At 39.8% G+C, this 20635-nt stretch overlaps 1 protein-coding gene across 4 annotated transcripts in view; it reads right to left on the reverse strand.

Annotated features, from left to right (window-relative positions):
• Positions 1–20635, reverse strand: part of LOC105030282 (MAM domain-containing glycosylphosphatidylinositol anchor protein 1) — a 439262-nt gene that overhangs the window by 80519 nt on the left and 338108 nt on the right. For all 4 annotated transcript variants that reach the window (XM_013133057.4, XM_020053829.3, XM_020053828.3 and 1 more), the window contains exon 16: positions 15331–15492. In XM_013133057.4, the coding sequence (XP_012988511.2) occupies positions 15331–15492 (162 nt within the window). The remainder of the gene's footprint in view (positions 1–15330; positions 15493–20635) is intronic.

Below are 20635 nucleotides of genomic sequence, written 5' to 3' on the forward strand. Positions count from 1 at the left end.
ACACTTTCTCATGCAAGAAGCACCCCTTTAAAATCATCTGTCTATATAACAATTTTCATGGTCTCTATAGGTACATTCTAGGTGTTTGCTTAAGTTCTGGTTGTAGCAGAAACCTTTTTGGAAATGTGACATGGCTCTATACAGTGTCTCCTGTTTCTCAAAAGACTGTGATTCTGCCTTCGGCGCACTTAGGCCCAATATCTAATCAGCCAATCACGTAGCACAACTCAATGCATTTAGGCATGTAGACATGGTCAAGACAACCTGCTGAAGTTCAAACCAAGCATCAAAATGGGGAAGGGTTAGATGACTTTGAATGTGGCATGATTGTTGGTGCCAGACGGGTTGGTTTGAGTATTTCAAAAATTGCAGATCTACAAGAAAAATAAATCCTGCTTTCATGCCTGTTAGTCACATAACAGACCTTTCCTCCTTCCTGCCTTTTGCAAGGCTTTTTTCCTTTTCTTACTTATACATTTTCTTTTAATCTTTTACCTTTGTTTCATTTTTGTTCTATATTTGTTGTAATCATAATTTCATTGAGGACCTCAGCAAAATTCTTTAGCATTTTTGAGTGATTTTCTATGATGGAGGAGCTAAGACAGCTAATGGAGAAACAGATCAACTGCTTTGAAGATGTAGACACCCAAGCGCACCTCCGGTCATGTCTGGTAGGTGAATCAACAAATGCTAAGGCTAAGATAGCACAACAGACTAACCTAAGGCTAAAGAGCTCAAAAGATTTCCCTATACTTGACAAAACGCTGTCAAAACTGGTGAACAGATCAGAGCAAGTTCAGAGTGAGCAACTGAATGAGACGATAAAACAGCTTGAAATACATGAGAGTGAACAATCCATTGACTCTGTAGCAGCTACTCTAGGGGTTGAGCTACCAAACACTAACGGATATACAAGGGATAACTTCAAAACTATTGCACATTGTCACGGACCTGGCTGACATGCTCCCCTGGACGTGTGCTAATGTCACTGGATTAACCACAGTGGCTTTCAAACCAGCCTTCCCCAATGACACATCTTACTGGCATAGCACCAGGGCTAGGCCAAGGCATCAACTACAGTAGGGACAGTAGGGCATATAAATACCTGGATGAACCAAAATCGAGATTATAGGGTTTGGCAACAAAAATAAAAGAACTAGTATTAGTAAGAGCTGGATCCTCGGGCCCTAAAAACAAGGGACCAAGTGCGAAATCTTGGTGTTCTTATAGACTCAGTTCTCACATTCAAAGCGGTCACCAAAACAGCATTCTATCATCTTAAAACTATTGCCAGAATCAAGGGCTTGGTGTCCCAAAAAGACCAAGAGAAGCTCAACAATGCTTTATCTATATTAGTGTTGACTACTGTAATGGCCTCTTAACTGGACTCCCCAAAAAGACTGTAAAACAGCTGCTGAATGCTGCTGCTAGAATGTTAACCAGGAACAAGAGAACAGAGCACATCACCCCGGGTTCTTAAATCTTTTCACTGGCTTCCAGTCAGTTACAGAATACATTTTAAAGTGGTGCTTGTAGTTTATAAATCACTGAATGGTTTAGGCCCAGAATACATTTCTGATATGTTTGAAGAATATAAACCGAGCAGGGCTCTTAGATCCATGGACACAGGTTAGCTAGTAGAGCCCAGAGTCAAAACCAAACATGAAGAAATTGTGTTTAGCAGTTATGCTGCACACAACTGGAAAAAACGACCAGAAGATCTTAGTCGTGCCCCAAAAACATATTAAAAACACCTCTTTTCACGTGCTTATGACTGAGCACTTAAACTTAACCTCACAGTTTAGCCTTAGAGCTTTTATAGCTTCTTATGTTGTTATCCCATTTTTATTCTAATTCTATTTTCTTATTCTTATTTGCACAAGCCCACCTAAATTGGACAATTGGAAAAACGTTCCCTGGTCTGATTTCTGCTGCGACATTTAGATGGTAGGGTCAGAATTTGGTGTAAACAACATGAAAGCTTGTATCGATCCTACCTTGTATCAACGGTTCAGGCTGGTGGGGGAGATGTAATGGTGTGGAGGATAATTTCTTGGCACACTTTGAGCATTGTTTAAACACCAGTATTGTTGTTGACCATGTCCATCCCTTTATGACCACAGTGTACCCATCTTCAAATGGCTACTTCCAACAGGATAACGCATCATGTCACAAAGCTCACATCTCAAATTGGTTTCTTGAACAATGAGTTCACTGTACTCAAATGCTCAAATGGCCTCCACAGTCACCAGATCTCAATCCAATAGAGCATCTTTGGGATGTGGTTATATGGGGGATTTGCATCATGGAAGTGCAGCCAACAAATCTGCAAACAAACATGTTCCCATAAGATCACAGGTTCTGCTGGTACTATTGATTATTCTGTAGTGTACAAATGCAACTTTCACCCTCACCACTTTTGTTGAAATACAATATGGGCATCAAAACGACCACACAGTGCTCGAATCAGTGATCCTCTGACACATTGACCTCCGTCACGCATGAAGCATCATTACCATCGCAACACAAAAGCTGCAACCCTAGCAGAACAATGGAAACAACTACTTCAAAGTCTTAAAGTAAGTAATGTAATCATTTGAACTGCTACTAGCGCCGACCACAGTGGTACCTGACTATCCATTTCACATCCAATACAAGCACATTCATTCTATTTAGGAGGGGATGAGGAGGATTTTAAGAAGGAAAGAAGAAATAAAAATGTTCAAGGATAAATAGGTAAAAAATATTTCCATGTGTAAGCTAAATGAATTGAATAAAATATAGTTTGCACTTAAAATTAAAGTATGTATTTTGTATTAACACATTGCTGTTCTATTACTCTGGATCGTGGACCAATGCCTACCATATCAGATGATCGCAGGCCTCTGAAAAACCTCTGGATATGGTGCACAGCTGAAGGAAAAAATTGGTTGGCTCACACAGTGGTGGAAAACTATTTTCTTGCACACAGGAAGTGATGGGTTTGACATATGAAAAGAAGAGCTGAGGCTGGAAAGAATTAGGAAGTAACTATTCTCATTTAGTGGATCAAGCAGCGAGAGACACTAGCCAGTTTTATAAAAGAACTGAAGAAGTTCAGAATGTAACGGTACCTAAGAAAATATAGTTTAGATCAAAAGAAAGTAATTCTGCTAAAAGAGAGGCAGATAGACTCTGATGGATGGAACTCACGGAGCAAAATGTATTACGCGGCTATTCTCCTGCTAAATAAGTACGTAATGTTAACTACAATGCTAGCTACCTAACTAACCTTACTGTTGTTATTAACTGCCCTATTTGTGTTAATGTGGCTAGATCTATGTTTTGGAAAAACATTATTTGATCCCCTGCTGATTTTGTAAATTTTCCCACTGACAAAGAAATTATTTTAATGGTAGGTTTATTTGAACAGAGAGACAGACTAACAACAACAAAATCCAGAAAAACGTGTGTCAAAAATGTTATAAATTGATTTGCATTTTAATGACTGAAATAAGTATTCAACCCCTCTGCAAAAGATTACTTATTACTTGGTGGCAAAACCCTTGTTGGCAATCACAGAGGTCAGATGTTTGTAGTTGACCACCAGGTTTGCACACATCTCAGGGGGGAATTTGTCCCATTCCTTTTGCAGATTTTCTCCAAGTTATTAAGGTACCTTCAGCTCCCTCCACATATTTTCTATGGGATTAAGGTCTTGAGACTGGCTAGGCCACTCCAGGACCTTAATGTGCTTCTTCTTGAGCCACTCCTTTGTTGCCTTGGCGTTGTGTTTTGGGTCATTGTCATGCTGGAATACCCATTCACGACCCATTTTCAATGGCCTGGCTGAGGGAAGGAGGTTCTCACCCAAGATTTGACAGTACTGTCCCATCATGGCCCATCATCCATTTGATGCAGTGAGGTTGTCCTGTCCCCTCAGCAGAAAAACACCCCTAAAGCATGTTTCCACCTCCATGTTTGACGGAGGGGATAGTGTTCTTAGGGTCATAGGCAGCATTCCTCTTCCTCCAAACATGGTTGAGTTGATGCCAAAGAGCTCGATTTTGGTCTCATCTTATCATAACACTTTCATCCAGTTCTCCTCTGAATTATTCAGATGTTCATTGGCATATTTCAGACGGGTCTGCACATGTGCTTTCTTGAGCAGGGGACATTGTGGGTGCTGTAGGATTTCAGGGCGTAGTGTGTTACCAATTGTTTTCTTGGTAACTATGGTCCCAGCTGCCTTGAGATCATTGACCAGATCCTCCCATGTATTTCTGGGCTGATTCCTCACCGTTCTCGTGATCATTGTAACTCCACGAGGTGAGATCTTGCATGGATCCCCAGACCGAGAGAGACTGACAGTTCTTTTGTGTTTCTTCCATTTGCAAATAATCGCCCCAACTGTTGTCACCTTTTCACCAAGCTGCTTGGCAATGATCTTGTAGCCCATTCCAGCCTTGTGTAGGTCAACAATCTTGTCCCTGACATCCTTGGACAGCTCTTTGGTAATGGCCATGGTGGTGAGTTTGGAAAGTGATTTATTGTTTCTGTGGACAGGTGTCTTATACAGGTGACAAGCTGAGATTAGTAGCTCTCCTTTTAAAAGTGTGCTCCTAATCTCAGCTCGTTACCTGTATAAAAGACACCTGGGAGCCAGAAATCTTTCTGATTGAGAGGGGATGAAATACTTATTTCAATCAAAAAAATGCATATACATTTTTGTTGTTGTTGTTATTCTGTCTCTCACTGTTCAAATAAACCTACCATTTATTTATAAACCTGCATGTCTTGACAACATATGTGCACATAAATTGCAGTTATAATGGGCAATGGCAGTATAGGCGAAAATCTAAATTTCTTCATTTACACTCAAGAGGCTTTCTGTGGATAAAGAGGCGAGCTGTCAACATGCTGTTTGCTTTGTTTACCAGCCCAGCTAGTAGTACTGAAAACATTACCAGTGCAAGTTTAGACTAGTAGCTAGCAATTCTCATGTTTCCTTATTTATGTTACATCAGATACATTCAGTTTAATTAATTTAGATGAAGGCATATTTTTTGATGAGCTAAATAAAGTAAACAGATAATGTGTGGGGCTTTAAGAGTTAACTGACGTCACACCAGGCAACCAGTGAGATTTCTGGGAAAATTATGTGCAAACACTTACTGTTCTTGAAAGTTAGATACTTCAGCTTTAAACCAATTGTCACCAATCCAGAGAGGTAAATATAGTTTCATTATGTACAGACAGGCCAAATATCCACTGAAAGTCCATTTATGAAACTAACTTTCTCTCTCCCACTCAGACATTTTCTGATACTACAATGCAAATAATTATACAAATTACTCATAAAAATTACATCTTAAAAAAGCTTTAGAGCAACCCATGTAGAAGTTCAAACTGGAACCATTTAATGTAAGGGGGACATTTTAAACAATTTGTACACTAGTGTTACAAATGATCAGATTGAAGGCATCACATGTTAGACGCATGGCTTTGACATTGTTCTTTATTGCCACTCTGTACCACAATGTAATTTATTTTCATCATGTTAAGTTGAGGTACCAACTGAAAACTAAGAACAAATAGTTAGTGTTAAAGTTGATTAAACATTTTGTTCAAATTGTTAAAGTTCTGCTTCAAAATCATTATCTTGAAAGCCACAATTTGCTAGATTTGATCACCATGAAAGAGTGACCACAAACCAAAATTAGTATGAGAAGTAATTTTACAGCATTTACAGAGATCAGTGTTTAGACCAGGGGCAAAGTCATCCAACTTCAGTGTGAACCAGCATAAGTTGTGAACACTGTGTGGCAGGTAGGAAAATGTGCATGTGTATTTACATACAGTATATATAAATTATTCAGACCCCTTCACTTTCTCCACTTTTAGTTTTGTTATAGAGCCAAAAGTTGTGGACACCCCTACTAATTATTGAGCTCAGGTGTTTCAGCCACACCCATTGCTCACAGACGCATAAAATCCAACATTGGAAGTACAACGGGTTGTACTGAAGAATCCAGTGAATTTAAACGTGGCACTGTCATAGGATGACACCTTTGCCACAAGTCAGTTTGTGAAATGTCTGCCCTACTAGTTCTGCCACCATCAACTGAAAGTGTTATAATTGTGAAGTGGAACCATCTAGGAGCACGGGAACTGTGCGTCAGGAGCTTCACAAAATGGGGTTCCATGGCCGAGGAGCTGTACGCAAGCCTCACATCAACATGCGCAATGCCAAGCATCGGCTTGAGTGGTGTAAAGTGTGCCACCACTGGACTCTGGAGCAGTGGAAACGTGTTCTCTGGAGTGATGAATCATGATTCACTATTTGTCAGTCTGTTGGGTGAATCTGGGTGTGGCGGATGCCAGGAGAACGCTACCTAATGGATAAGTGCTTACTGTAAAGTTTGGTGGCCGGAGAGAAAATGGTCTGGGGCTGTTTTTCAAGGTTTGGACTAGGCCCCTTAGTTCCAGTGAAGGGTCATCCTAATGCTACAGGATACAGACATTTTAGACTATTGGTTGCTTCCAAATTTGTGGCAACAGCTCATTTAAACATGACTGTGCCCCTGTGCCCAAGCAGGGTCCATAAAGACATGGTTCGACGAGGTTGGTGTGGAAGATCTTGAGAGGCCTGCATAGAGCCCTGACTTCAACCCCATTGAACACCTTTGGGATTAATTGGAATGGCAAATGTAACATCAGTGCTTGCCCTCACAAATGCTCTTTTGGCTGAATGGCCACAGAGACACTCAAAAATCTTGTGGAATGCGTTCCCAGAAGAGTGGTGGCTGTTATAGCAGCAAAGGGAGGGGCCAACTCCATATTAATGCCCATGGTTTAGGAATGGGGTGTCCAACCAGCTCATATTGTTTCCACATACTTTTGGCTATATAGCGCATACAAAAGAAATGTCATGTACATAAATATTCAGAAAGTTTCCCATGACACACCAAATTTACATCATATGTATCCTGTGACCATTGATCATCCTTGAGATATCATTATAACTTGATTGGTGTCCACCTGTAGCAAATTACATTTATTGGACATGCTGAAAGGCACACACCTGTCTATACTCTAGACCTCTGTGACATAATTTTCTCAAAGGAATAGATCCGGTGAAAGCTATAAAAATTGCTAAAACATTGAAACGTTCCACTAGCACAGTAGTCTCCATCAATGGTAAATGGAAGAAGAATGAAAATGGAAGAAGTATGAAAACCCAAGACTTCTTACAGCTGGCCAACCACTAGGCAACAAGGGCCAACCGAGATCCCAATGGCAAATTCAACAGAGTTTCAGAGATGCAGAGATGGGAGAACCTGCCAGAAGGACATCCATCTTTGCAGCACTCCATCCATCAGGTGTTTATGGTAGAGAGGCTAGACAAAAGCCACATCTCAGTAAGATATTTAACATGCCGCCTAAAAAACTCATGAGCAAATATAATTTATTGTCTGATGAGACCAAAATGTAACTATTAGGCCTGAATGCCAAATTCTACATCTGCTTTTATGGGGTGCTGTGTGTAGATTCATGGCATTGTATTATTTATATAATCAATTATAAACCAAGTCTATGACACCAGAAAATGTGGAGAAGGTGAAGGGATCTGAACATTTCTGAAGGCACTGTGTACATACTATATGTATTATTAAGTGAATCAGAAAGAGTGAACGACAGAAAAAAAGAGAAATATGGTATAAGGCCAATCAGTAGAAAACAAGACCACACAATCGAGGGGCCACTTCCGTTTCAGAGGACAATAAAAAACTGAGGAAAAGGGGAAGGAGGGAGCATAGTCTACTGCTTTGGAGTGTACCCACTGGAGCAGATTAATGAGAGGAGGATTCTGGGCCACAGAAAAGGCACTTCTATCTCAGTGCTTCCAGGAACAATGAGGATTTGACAGATGTTGCCAGAGAAAGGAAAATGAAAGTGGGCATAGGAAACAACGAAATAGACAGGATGTAGACACAACCAGTCATTACCAAGGCATTAATATATTTTTTGAGGCAGAGCTTAACACTGAGCTTTCCAGGGGGCAACAATTAACCAAAAAAATTACAAGTACTTTAAATTCTGTTTTGATGAATACTGGTTCTGACAAGCTTGGATTAAGTTTTGTTTGTTTATAATGTTCCGTCATTTGAAATTGTATTTCTGACATTTTTCAATGTCAGAAATACAAAGGCATTTATATCAATTACTTGTATTTTTCATTATTATTTAGTGAGATGGATAGAATGAGTTAAGGAATTAGAAAGAAAGAGCAGTCTGTGTGTTAACTGTTATTTAAATGCTCCACCCTGTATTTGCTGGCTGTGTCTTACAAAGAAAGCATCCATGCCACAAGTAAGTGCAAGCAGAGTGGAATTGAGTATAGTATATTAGTGACCTCCCTAAATGTGGTGGGGATTATTGGCAACTAGAGTAAAATAACATATACAGAGAGGTTTTAACATAATTAAAAATATATATATTCTCATTGCAAAAATCTATTTTCCATTAAACTGATCCCCAACCCCCTTAACCATTTTCCTTATTCTTCCCTAAAATAATGGTTTTCCTCTTTGGGACTGGCAATGTTCCTTGTTTTTATACCCTTGCAGCAATTTTTGGTCCCCATAAGTATAGTTTCAACTGTACACACAGACTCACAACACACAATGTTCCTCCCACACACACATACACTCACACACTTCTTTCATCAAACACCCTGTCTCCTCCTCAGTTCCTTACTGGCCCTGTTAATGGTTTAATGTGAAGCCTGTTGGCCTTATATTTGTCTTTTTTGGCATGCCTCCCCCTCACAGGGCACTTATCAAAGCTCACTTCACTCCTCTGCCCATCCCTCCATCCTCCTCTCATCCTCCCATCTCAACCCCGCAATGACAGAGCTACAAAGGGAATTTTGTTCTCTTTGTTTTTTTCTGCCTCTAATTTTTTCTGTCTCTCACTCACTCTCTGTCTCTCTCTCTCTGGCTTTCTCTGGAAAAATAAATGGGAGCCCAGAATCGATTGGTTGAAGTCATGCAAAGCTTGTCTCAGAGAGTGTCAGTTGTGGAGTGAGATAGAGAGATGCCTTGCCCACCTCTCTATCAGGCTAGCTGTCCTGGGAAGGAGGAGCCCATAAAGAGGAAGAGGTGGGATCATCGTTAAAGTTGTGGAAGGTCTTGAGAGTCCTGTACAAGTCTTATGCAAAATCAAATGCTGTGTCACCAAAACATTATCTTTCGGCTGGTCATTAAATACTGCACATACAATCTAAAGACAAAATTATTCAATCATGCCTATCGTGGCCAATAAAGGGCTTGAGTTGACCTAGAAGCCCTGCATTTCAGGTGATTAAATCATGTTTTTACCCAAACAACATAATTTTCTCCACTCTTCAAAAACGAAATACAAAGTATGCTGTTATTCTAAAATGCTTACCTTAAAACTATACTCATTTCAGCATCAGTTTATGATCTCTATCAGAGGTGATTTGTAAATATCCCATCAGCCGTTGTTGCAAACATCACAGAGACGTTTTGCTTTACATATATTTTGTCGTTACTTGTAGTCATGTAAAGATTAATTAAAAGCTCCAGACAAGGCTTCCAAGCCAGGTTTGTGCACTATACTGTAGATTTGCTTTTACTTATCATGCGGCTTTGATAATCGCTTTCCACCGACTGGTCATGAGCTTCATTAGTGCACAGACATTAAAAAGGGCAAGGGTCTCAAGCAAAAAGTAGGATCATCTGCCATATCTGAAAAGAAGGTCCTCCCCAGATTTATGCTGCAATAGGAACAGGCATCGTTCGAAGCGAGTGACGCATGTCGGCCAAAAGCAGGCTGTGGAACCACCAAAAAGGGCACTTGCTAAGTCTGAGGGGAAAAAGGCAGGGTCTGAATCTTCCCCTGGAGTCTTTCTGTGCACTTGCCTATCTGCTGTCTGATTGGCCAAAATCCCATGACTTTTCAAGCTACATTTCATACCACATATGTTGATATCAATTGAGTACAGCATATTTGTAAATGTGCTAGCAAGCCAAAGCTAGCTCCACTACTAATCAGCCAAAACCTCTGCACAAACATACAGCTGTCATTACTATGACAGTTAACATAGCATCTGAGTTGGTCAATTGCACTAAAAGTATTATGGGTGCTTGCTATTTCAAAAAGAGATTTTAAAAACAAAACTGATTTGAGCATTAAGGCCTAGAGTGATAACTGAGCTTAAGTCGGCCAGGTCATCCCAAGACCTCACCCCAAGACCTCACCCCTTTAATCCTTTTTCATCTGAAACCATGTAGCGGTGCTTTTCTTTCTTGTTCATGTAGGATTAGCACATTTTCACAATAGATGGCATGGAATGTGTACTCATCTCTACAATGGTGGACTTACACTTGAAGTGAAAGTCATTGGCATAGCTCCCAGCAACTACTCAGCAAACAGAAGGCATACTAACAATGACCATGATGCGACTTCCTGACATTCTGTGGATATTCCAGCGACTTATTCTTGTTTACAGGGCAGTAGTTTTTAATGAAAGGAGAAAAAAAGTGTGTCCAGGTTTACATCCAATCACTCATGTTTGGCTATGGCCCACTATGATCACTTCAAAACGAGTTTGAAAACTTTGGGAGAGTTTTTCACTGGCTTCATTAGTTAAGTTCAAAGGGACATCAAAAGTGAGTGTCATAGCAAACACAAACTGATCCCAAAAGGCAAGTTGCCAAATGACAATAAGTTGGCCAGTCATCTTTCCCAGTTAAAATGAAAGCATAGCTGTTACAAACGCTGGTGCTGAGGCACACAAACTCTGCCAATCTTCCACTCCCATTCAACCTCTGTCACAATATTCTGTGACATACTGTATGACCGCATTAAGTAGACAGCCAAATGTCATCATCATTGCTACTCTAGACAATTCATTTCTACTGTGTCCTTCAGGAAGTGGGAATATGACAACACACATGAGCTGTTGTCAAGCCTCAAGCAAAGTGGCTATTGATAAATATGAGGCTGCATTTGATCCTTTTCGGAAGGACTGCATTGCTAGATAACCATTTGTGCCAATCGTGTTGTGTTGACAACTCTCAGGGGAGTGTAACGACTCAGAGACACTGAGATGAGGGAGGTCCCTGTCACTGTAACCATTAGCCACTCCAACTTACTCTCTTTCTCTCTATCGCTCTCTCTCAATTCAATTCAAAGGGGCTCAATTGGCAAGGGAAACATGTTTACATTGGTTTAGCAAGTGGAAAACAAGAAAAATATCAATGAAAATAATAATTATGAAAAGTAAAAAAAAAAAAGCTACCAGAAATTCGAAGTAAACAATTCTCTCTATCCCGCACCTGTCTGTTGTAATCTGAAATTAATAGAAGGTGATGAACACAAGGATGATGAAACAGTGGCTGTTTCCAGCACCCCCACCACCCTCCTCCCGTTTCTAAAAACGAACCCGGGACCAGTCAAAATATTGTTTTAATGGATACCAAAGCTCATTAAATATTGTCTAATGCTGCCGCTGAGCCACAAGAGCGGAAATGATTGGAGAGACACTGAACCAGGGCTTATGAGTAATTATTAGGAAGAGGGGGAGAGGAAGAAAATACATACATATAGAAAGAAAGGAGATGGAAAAGAGGGAGTCATTTCGAGGGAGAGGTAAGGACTTTATACAGATAGACAACATTACTAAGTGATTGAGTGAGTCAGCATGGGAGCTTCCGATTTTTAAACATCAGGGTTCCAGACTAATGTTTTCTGCTGGTGGTCATTCAGTTGGTGGCACCAGCACATGACTTGGTTGCACCCCAATACAATTATACAATAATTACAGTAAAACATATTTGGCATATTTGTTTATTCTTACATTAGGAAAATGTTTGACATTTCATTAGGCTTGGTTCAGAACTCTGTCCATGTGTTAATCAGTTAATAGTATTGGGATGTTGGTCTCTGTTTCTTTTAGAGTATGCAATCATGGGTACACCTTACAGAGTAATTCTAGATAATATAACATGTTTCTGGTATTGATTTAGCCATAATAATCATACATTTTAGTAAATTGTGGTTTTGCATGGTTGCATGGTTGACTTCAATGTGGCTAATGAAGACTAGTAATGGAGAATTTGACTAATGATTCCATATATAAAGCATTTCATTCAGAATAGGAAGCTACTGCTGATATGTTTTAGACTTGTATATATGGTAAACAAGGTACATCTATAACTACTAGGCATATAGAAATAGCATTTCTAAATAAATGTACATTTAAAAAATAAATAAAAGTTAAGTCTAGGTGTGTTGCTTGACAGCTGTAAAGAGCATATAGTTTGTGAAAAACAAAATGTTTACAAACCGCACACCAATAACGAGGAGATGAAACCATTGAATGGTTTCATCTACCTAATGAACCATGTCTCTCACAAAAGTAGAGATGTCAGTGTCAGTATGTAAGGGGACCAGATCCACAGTATATATTTATTTTGTCTGCTATGATGCCAAAAAAAGGATCGATCTGACTTTAGAAGTTATTTTTTTTGTAAAATGACTTAGTAAATGTCATCTAATCTTCAGAGATACTGTATTACAGGTCGGATTTCACCAGGCTCCAGGCTTCCTCGCTCACTGGGTTTGTAGGTTATTCTGCAGTTTTTGTGCTTCAAATTTTATATACTAACAAGATGGTGCTATTATAACAGTTACTCCCTGCTTTAGAGGAGAGGTGCGTGAGAGTAACAGTAGCTCACATGCAGCTGCACATAACTTGTGAAACAGACACATGTAGAGAGTTTGTTGCAAGGACACAAATGATTCATATTAATCTTTAGACTTAAATAACTAAAAAAGCCAAGAAAAAGCGGTCGCAGTCTGGAGCCCAGGACTACTGAGGGGAACCGGAGACATTACATTCCTATCAACCCTTTTCCAAAAGTGTGCTGATTCAGTCCCCATCGTAAATACAATACATACAATAATTTATCTCCATGGCCTATTTCTTTGAAATGCATGAGGGGATGGAGTCAATCTGACACTTATCAGCCCACCACTCCAGGATAGGTCATGGGGAACAAAATAAAAATGGTCAGACAACCAATCTAACTGAATGAAATAGCTTAATTAATTTGGAAAGACAATTCTTGGTTTTCACGCAGTCACGGACACCGACCCCCAAGAAAACCTAGACAGTCTCTGAGAAACCAGAAAAAAATTATTTCCCTTTAAGGGAATCCCCTCCAAATTACGGGCCAAGATTAGTGGACTATTGTCTCTCCAATTTCAATTTCACCTCCTGATCTTCCGTGGCTTTTAAGGTTGAGCCATTCCGACTAAATGAGTCAGCCCTTATTAATAAATAATTACTTTAAATAACATAGAGGCTTTAATGCCTCGGAATGGAGGGAAGATATTTCAGGAGAATGTCTGGTCTACCAAAGGGCATCCACTCAACAGAATAAGATAGGAGTGGGATGCAAGTTAGTGGGGGGAATACAATAATCGTTGAGTGGCCTGGCTATGCAGAATGAGAATTTCACAATGAGAGCATTTAGGAGGAAAGAGGGAAATGGACAGACAGGAAAAGAGAGAGAGGGAGTAGATTATCCATGAATTTGGACAAGCATCCATAATATGATTTTGTTAGCACCAAAATACCATTGCTTTAAAGTGACACCCTCAACACTGCCATGGGTCCAAACCCCACCAGAATAGATTAGGAACACTAACTACACTGCTTACAGTACCTGTAGATTGACCCACATCATGATAAACAACAATTACACAAACGTTATCACACACACACACAAAACCCCAACCTAGCATTTTCCTTATGGGTTCTAGTAAAATGTCCACACAAGGATAGTTATACTTGCACACACACACAGAGACAGACTTCCTTTACCCATAAATCACCATGGCCAGGTTGTTGACGTGGATGAAGTGTGCCATGCAATCTATGCACTCGATAAACCCGTCCGATAGCATGCGCTATGATGAACCACCTCCCCGGTGACTGATTGTGTCCAGTCCCCTCTCGTAAATCACCTAGCGACCCAACCTCTGCCACTTTTCTCTATAGCACTAAAGGGAGTACACAAACACATTTGGGGACCCACACAAAGTGACAGTCAAACTGTACCCACATGCAGACACCTTTGCAAATGCACATACCAGCACACGCACACACACAGACCTAACACACACTCTTCAACTGAAGTGTGGCGGAGGTGAGCTTTCGACAGATCGATTAAGCCTGCGCTTGTGATTCTGACGTTTTTTCCATTCACCTACTGTATGTCACTGTGCTCATATTCATGTGTTGAATTCTAAGATGACAATAATGTAAGCCTGCCCATTGTGGACCGGCAAGGGAGAAAGGAATTCATAGATCGGCAGTCATGTGTGTCTGTGTTTGTGCGTGATCCAGGTTGGTGTACACGTGGGGACAGAAAAAAAATATTTGTTTTACATCGAAAACACATCAATCTAACCTAGTCCAGGGAAAATTCAAAACTGGAGAGAAAACACTGGGTTACTCTGACCAACTGGCCAGGGTGTGTTTGACTTAGCTGAGCCAGCATATGCGCCAAGCAGAGTGTGTGGAGAGGGCTTAGGTTAGCAAGACCACCTGCCGAGGGGAGCAACGTGTTGAAATGTGTGCCAGATGTGGCATCCCTAGTTAGGAGGAAGGCCAGGGTGGATTAGAGAGTAGTGGTCCTTGATGCAATGCAAGCAGTCATTCAGCTATTATGCATGGAAATGTGACCTCTCACCCCACCCGCACCCACTGCATTTAGTCTTGAACTTCTGTACTGTATATATCAGAGACAGGCAGGCTGGAGAACAGTAAGATAAAGGGGGGATGGTGGGATTAACCCTGGTCTGGTGGGGAGCCTTACATGTGACTAAGTATCACCACCACATCACAGCTCTGCACCCTGTACTCCACTTTAACAGCTTTTCATTGCTAATGATAACAACACCACAAGTGGCTAACAGTCAAGGTGGTGCTTAAAACAATAGGGCTCTAAATTGGACCAGAAGTTACAAAGTGTGAATCAGCCATTTAATAATGTATTTGTTGCCCTATGACCTGGTTTAGAAGTTCGGAGGTACTGTACAGCCCTGTTATAGATTTGAGGTATGGCCCTGTCGTGTTTTACCTGTTTGGGCTAAATGCTGTAAAAACAGTGCAACCATGATGTTAACAAATCCATGGTTGTCTTATTTTTCTGTTGATTACTACAGTATATGTGAAGCCTAATCACTGCGGCAGGAAAAATATTATGTAGCACATGCAAGCAAAATGGAGTACGGTGTGGCTCTGGTACTCACCAATGTGCTTGCCCTTCATGTGGTAAAAAAAGGAGATGCAGTGGGGGACCCGACCAGAGCCCTTGGGGCCCCTGGCAGCGGTCACATTGTAGAGAGGGGAAAGGAGACGGGCAGCGTCATCAGCAACCCGGGGACGAGAGGCCTCAATGTACATATAATAACCTAGAAGGACAGGAGGCCATAGGTAGGAGACAGAAAAATGGGTTAGAATAGAGAGGGAGAAATCAAATCTCTAATAAACTCACTTAGCTGGCCAAATACCGCAATGTGCAATCACAGCAGGAAGACTTGTGAACCTTTGCCATTAGAAAAGGGCAGCCACAGGAGCACGGACAACATTAGCTATGTTTCCATCCACTTATCGAACTTGTTTCTGTTTCGTCAGTTGATGTCCACAGTTGGTTTCATCTCAAGGCGAAAGAGCAGAAGCAAATTACTTTGCACATATGCAAACAATGGCCACTCTGGCATGTTGTTGGTGAATTAAATCAAGAAGGACCCTAATAACCTCCATAATAACCTACTCGACTGTCCAACTATTGCTGGCCACCTCAATTTGTTTACTGTTCACAAGACACTTGACTGAATCATAACAGATGACAGCAGACGTATTCAACAAAGCACATTTCCATTGACATTTGTCGCATAACAGCCTATGTCAAGGTATGGAAAATCCACCTTTGTCAAATGTAATAATATTCATAAACAACAGTAGATGTTTCTGAAATTCTATTGACATTTGCTGTTTCCACCTTGCCTTTTGTTTTTATTTGACAGGCATGATATAACAATGGATACCAGACTACTGTGAACCATACCAGTAGGCATTTATTATCTGGTGTAAATTGTGTGTACCATTTCCAATACCGTATGTGGCTTATAACATTTAAAATGCCTTTATCCTTTGGAAACTTGTGTTTACATGGTATATGATGTTTTTACTTGTTATTATTGTTTTGTTATTTATTACTTTTTTATGTTACACTTGCTTTGGTGTTTAAGTAGTCCATATCCTATGGTCAGTCGGTTCTGCCTGATCTCATGTTTCTTGTCTTATCTGATACCCCATTGGATCTACTCCCTTTACTTTATCTTGTATCCAGCAGGTTCTTAAGACCTGAGCCCTAGGACCACTCTGGCACTCTGGTTTAATGGTTGGATTTAGTGTTGGGTCCGGTGAATTCTTGTGAATACTTGTTTTTTTAATTTTGGTTTGATACCCCACACATCCAACACATTCACATAATACATTTCTCCATAACCTCCCTACTGTGTTTTTTTCAGTAGCTCCCATGCTGCTGTATATACATTGCCTGGCCCCCAAAAAAGTTGCACACTAATATTTCATTGGACTGCCTTTAGCTTTGATTACAGCGTGCATTCGCCATAGAATTGTTTTGACCTTATGCCACGTCACAAAATGTATTTCAGTCCAGAGTTGCATTCATTTTTGGCCAAGATCTTGTATTGAGGGATGGAGAGTTGAATCACTTTGTAGTGTCTTCTCTAGCACGTCCCAAAGACTTTCAATGGGGCAATGGTCAGGACTCTGGTGGCCAATTCATGTGTCAAAATGATTCCTCATGCCTGAAACACTCTTGCACAATATGAGCCCAATGAATCCTGTTATTGGAATACACCTGTGCCATCAGGGAAGAAAAAATCCATTGATGGGAAAACCTGGTAATTTGTACATTGAGGTACTCAGCTGTCTTCATTTTATTGCCACATAACGTTGCTTAGCCTAGACCTGATCAATTAAAGCAAACCCAGATCATAACATTGCCTGCAGAGGCTTGTACGGTGGACACTATGCATGCTGGGTGCATTGCTTCATGCAGTTCTCTTCTTACACTGATGCGCTCATTGCTCTGGACTCATCTGGACTCATCAGACTGCATGACCTTCTTCCATTGTTCCAGAGTCCTATCTTTATGCTCCCTAGCTCCCTAAAAAAAGTTTTTTTCCCGATCATTCTCACAGGGTTTTCTTGTGGCCACACAGCAGTTTAGTTCCAATCCTGTCAGTTCTCGTTATATTGTGCATGTGGAAATGCTCTTACTTTCACAATTAAACATGGCTGTGAGTTATACTGTTGATGATTCAACTTCACCAAGCGACTTCACCAAGCATAAGTGTTCTCCGATCATGGTCATTTCAACCACATTTTATCTGCAAGGTTGACGGTTCACCACTATCCTTCCAGGTTTTAATGAAACGTTGGACAGTTCTTAACCCAATTCCAGTAACTTCAGCAATCTCAGTTTTTTTTTTTGCTTAATGCAGGCCAATAATAATATATTTTCCATGACCACAGGATACATCTTTCGACATGGTTATTTAAGAAAAGAGAAGCTACTCGTTGTATCAGTTAGTGTTAAAATAATTGTTGTTAGCTAAAACATACAAATGTCGCTCATCTAATTCGAGCTCCAACGGGGTGGTCCGCGATGGGGCATCCCTCGTTATATTGTGGTATTCCTCTGTACGCTGCAGTGCCATGCAGCACGGAAAAAAAACTAAAATAAAAATAAGAATGGCCACCAGGGGGCATCTGTGAGAACTTCGACACCCCCCTGAAACTGCTGTTATTGAAACAATGTAGCGTTTACTGCTATTAATTCAAGCCTGCGTCTGTTTTTATATGGCCAGAATAAATATTTTAAATCTGCAGAATACTGTCTACTACAATCCTATTCATGGATTGCTATGTTGCTGTGTTTGATTCCATAAACTCCCAACTGTCACGCATCCTCTGACATTACTGAATCGTAATTTAGATGTCCGATTTTTTTGTAAAGTAATACAATGTTTTTTATTACACTTCACCATATTTATTAATTATTTTCTTTCATTTTATTTACACAGGGAAAACCATAAAAGTTTGCAATAAAAGTTTTAATAATTGTTTTAATTTGAAGAAATTAACTGTTTCTGAGATTTTATATTTAATTATAGTTCTACACACATGAAGCTCAGAAAAGACTTTTTGCTTCATTGATGCTATTTTTCTGCGCAAATATTTCCAGATTTGCATCTTTCAATAAAAACATCTTTAAAAAAAATGGTTTTACTTTTCCCACCAGATGTATTTGATAAAGTACAATATGCCACAGTAGACCCAAATAAAAAAATAAGTCAAGTGTTTAACATAGCGCGTATACATGAAGGACGTTTTGGTTGTTAAATGGTCAATAGGCTACATGTTCAACCCACCGTTGTGTTGGCTATTTGTATAGATTCTATTTGAATAGAATCAAAATATCAATGTACAATGCAGGCAGAAATCTATCTTAACCCTGAGTAGTCCGAAGGAATTTTGGCCGGATTTCACTACTTGGACATTTTGGGTCCCAGATTCATTTCTGTAACAGAAACAACCTATTATGTATCCTGGTAATCACAACCCCCTAAAAACAGACTTCTGGGTCACCATTTAGAAATATTTTCCAATCTATTTTAATTTAGATGATTTAAATTTTTTATTCATATTTATAATACAAACAATATATTGCGGTTCAATACATCATATACAGTGATATATATAGTTACCCTTATAATCCCTATAGTCTTGTCTACACATTAGCCTTTCTAAGATGCATGGTCAATGTCATTGCCTGGTGAAACGTTTTCTTTCTGCAGGCTGTGGTTCCCATAGCAACCCAAACTATACACGGAATGCTTCACAAAGGTGGCTACATAAAATATACCATTGAAACCAGACGATTATGGCAATTCGATTTTCATTAATATTTATGTAAATGAGCATCTAAGACTTTCTCTATGTACACAAAAGGCCTATTTCTCTCAAATATTGTTCACAAATCTGTCCAAATCATTGTTAGTGTGCACTTCTCCTTTGCTGAGATAATCCATCCACCTCACAGGTGTGGCATATCAATATGCTGATTAGACAGCATGATTATTGCACAGGTGTGCCTTAGGCTGGCCACTCTAAAATGTGCAGTTTCATCACACAGCACAATGCCACAGATTTCGCAAGTTTTGAGAGAACGTGCAATTGGCATGCTGACTGCAGGAATGTCCACCAGAGCTGTTGCCCGTGAATTGAATGTTAATTTCTCTACAATAAGCCATCTCCAAAACAGATTTGTAAACAATATTTGAGAGAAATAGGTATTTTGTGTACATAGAGAAAGTCAGATCTTTGAGTTCACCTCATGATAAATGGGGGAAAAAAGTGTTGCGTTTATAAATTTGTTCAGTGTAATTATTGTCTGTGTTTTAATATGTATTTTTCTGATGTATGTGTTTGTGATGTACAGGGTTGGGTATGTTACTTTTTAAATGTAATCAGTTACAAGTTACCTGTCCACATTTGTAATCAGTAACGTAACTTTTTGATTACTCAAACTCAGTTACTTTTAGATTACTTTCATATTAAGAAACATTGGAAAACAAATAGGAATAACCTATAACAACTGAACACTTTTTGCGGGATCAATCAATGTTAGAGTTTACATAGCTGGCCAAAAACAGAATTAGCATTTTACCTTATGGGTTGTGTAGGCTACAGTGCCTTTGGAAATGTTTTTTCTAAACCATTACTTTTTACTTCAGTATGATTGGGCTACATCTCTACATTACAAGCTAAAGGTCTGTCAGATATTCAGTCATTCCAATTAATCCAATAAACCTCCATCTTCCAGAATCTTTTTATCTGAACATAACCCAAAATCTAAGGATGCCTGTTCTGTTATTTCCCAGTGAGCAATCGATGGCGGGCCACCGGCGTTTTGCTGCTGGCAAGCCGCAGGAGGGTATAATGTCCTACAGCCAGCGGGCCACCAGCTTTTGCCGCTTTTCTCCTGATCTCAATTTGCATAAGCTAATTTGCATTTCAGGCGACTTTACACCATCTGCTTGTGTTGCCATTTTCTTCAAGCAGAGATGCTTTTGTAACCCTTTTATTCTTGTACTGATTATTTTTATTAACTTTATTTTAATCTTAATAAATCTTAGTGTACAGAATTTTGGCCAACATTGGTTCTTTATAAATAAAATAGACTTTTGCACTATTGCTTGTGTAAGGGACCTTTGTGTAGATATGTACAGTAAACACATAGAAACAGCCATCTCTCGCCATTGCTTACAATCACTTTTTCCCTGAACTAATGGCCATTTTCTGCATGGTACCGGTTCAACTACTCACCTATAGCCTCTACTTTAATGGTTTCATGGGGGACAGTTCTTTACTGTGTTTAAACATGAATGTGAATTGCACGTAAGACAAGACAATCGCCATTTTTGCAAGCTAGGAATACCACATTCTAGTAATGTGAAA

Source organism: Esox lucius, chromosome 15, assembly GCF_011004845.1.
Source record: "Esox lucius isolate fEsoLuc1 chromosome 15, fEsoLuc1.pri, whole genome shotgun sequence".
NCBI lineage: Eukaryota > Metazoa > Chordata > Actinopteri > Esociformes > Esocidae > Esox > Esox lucius.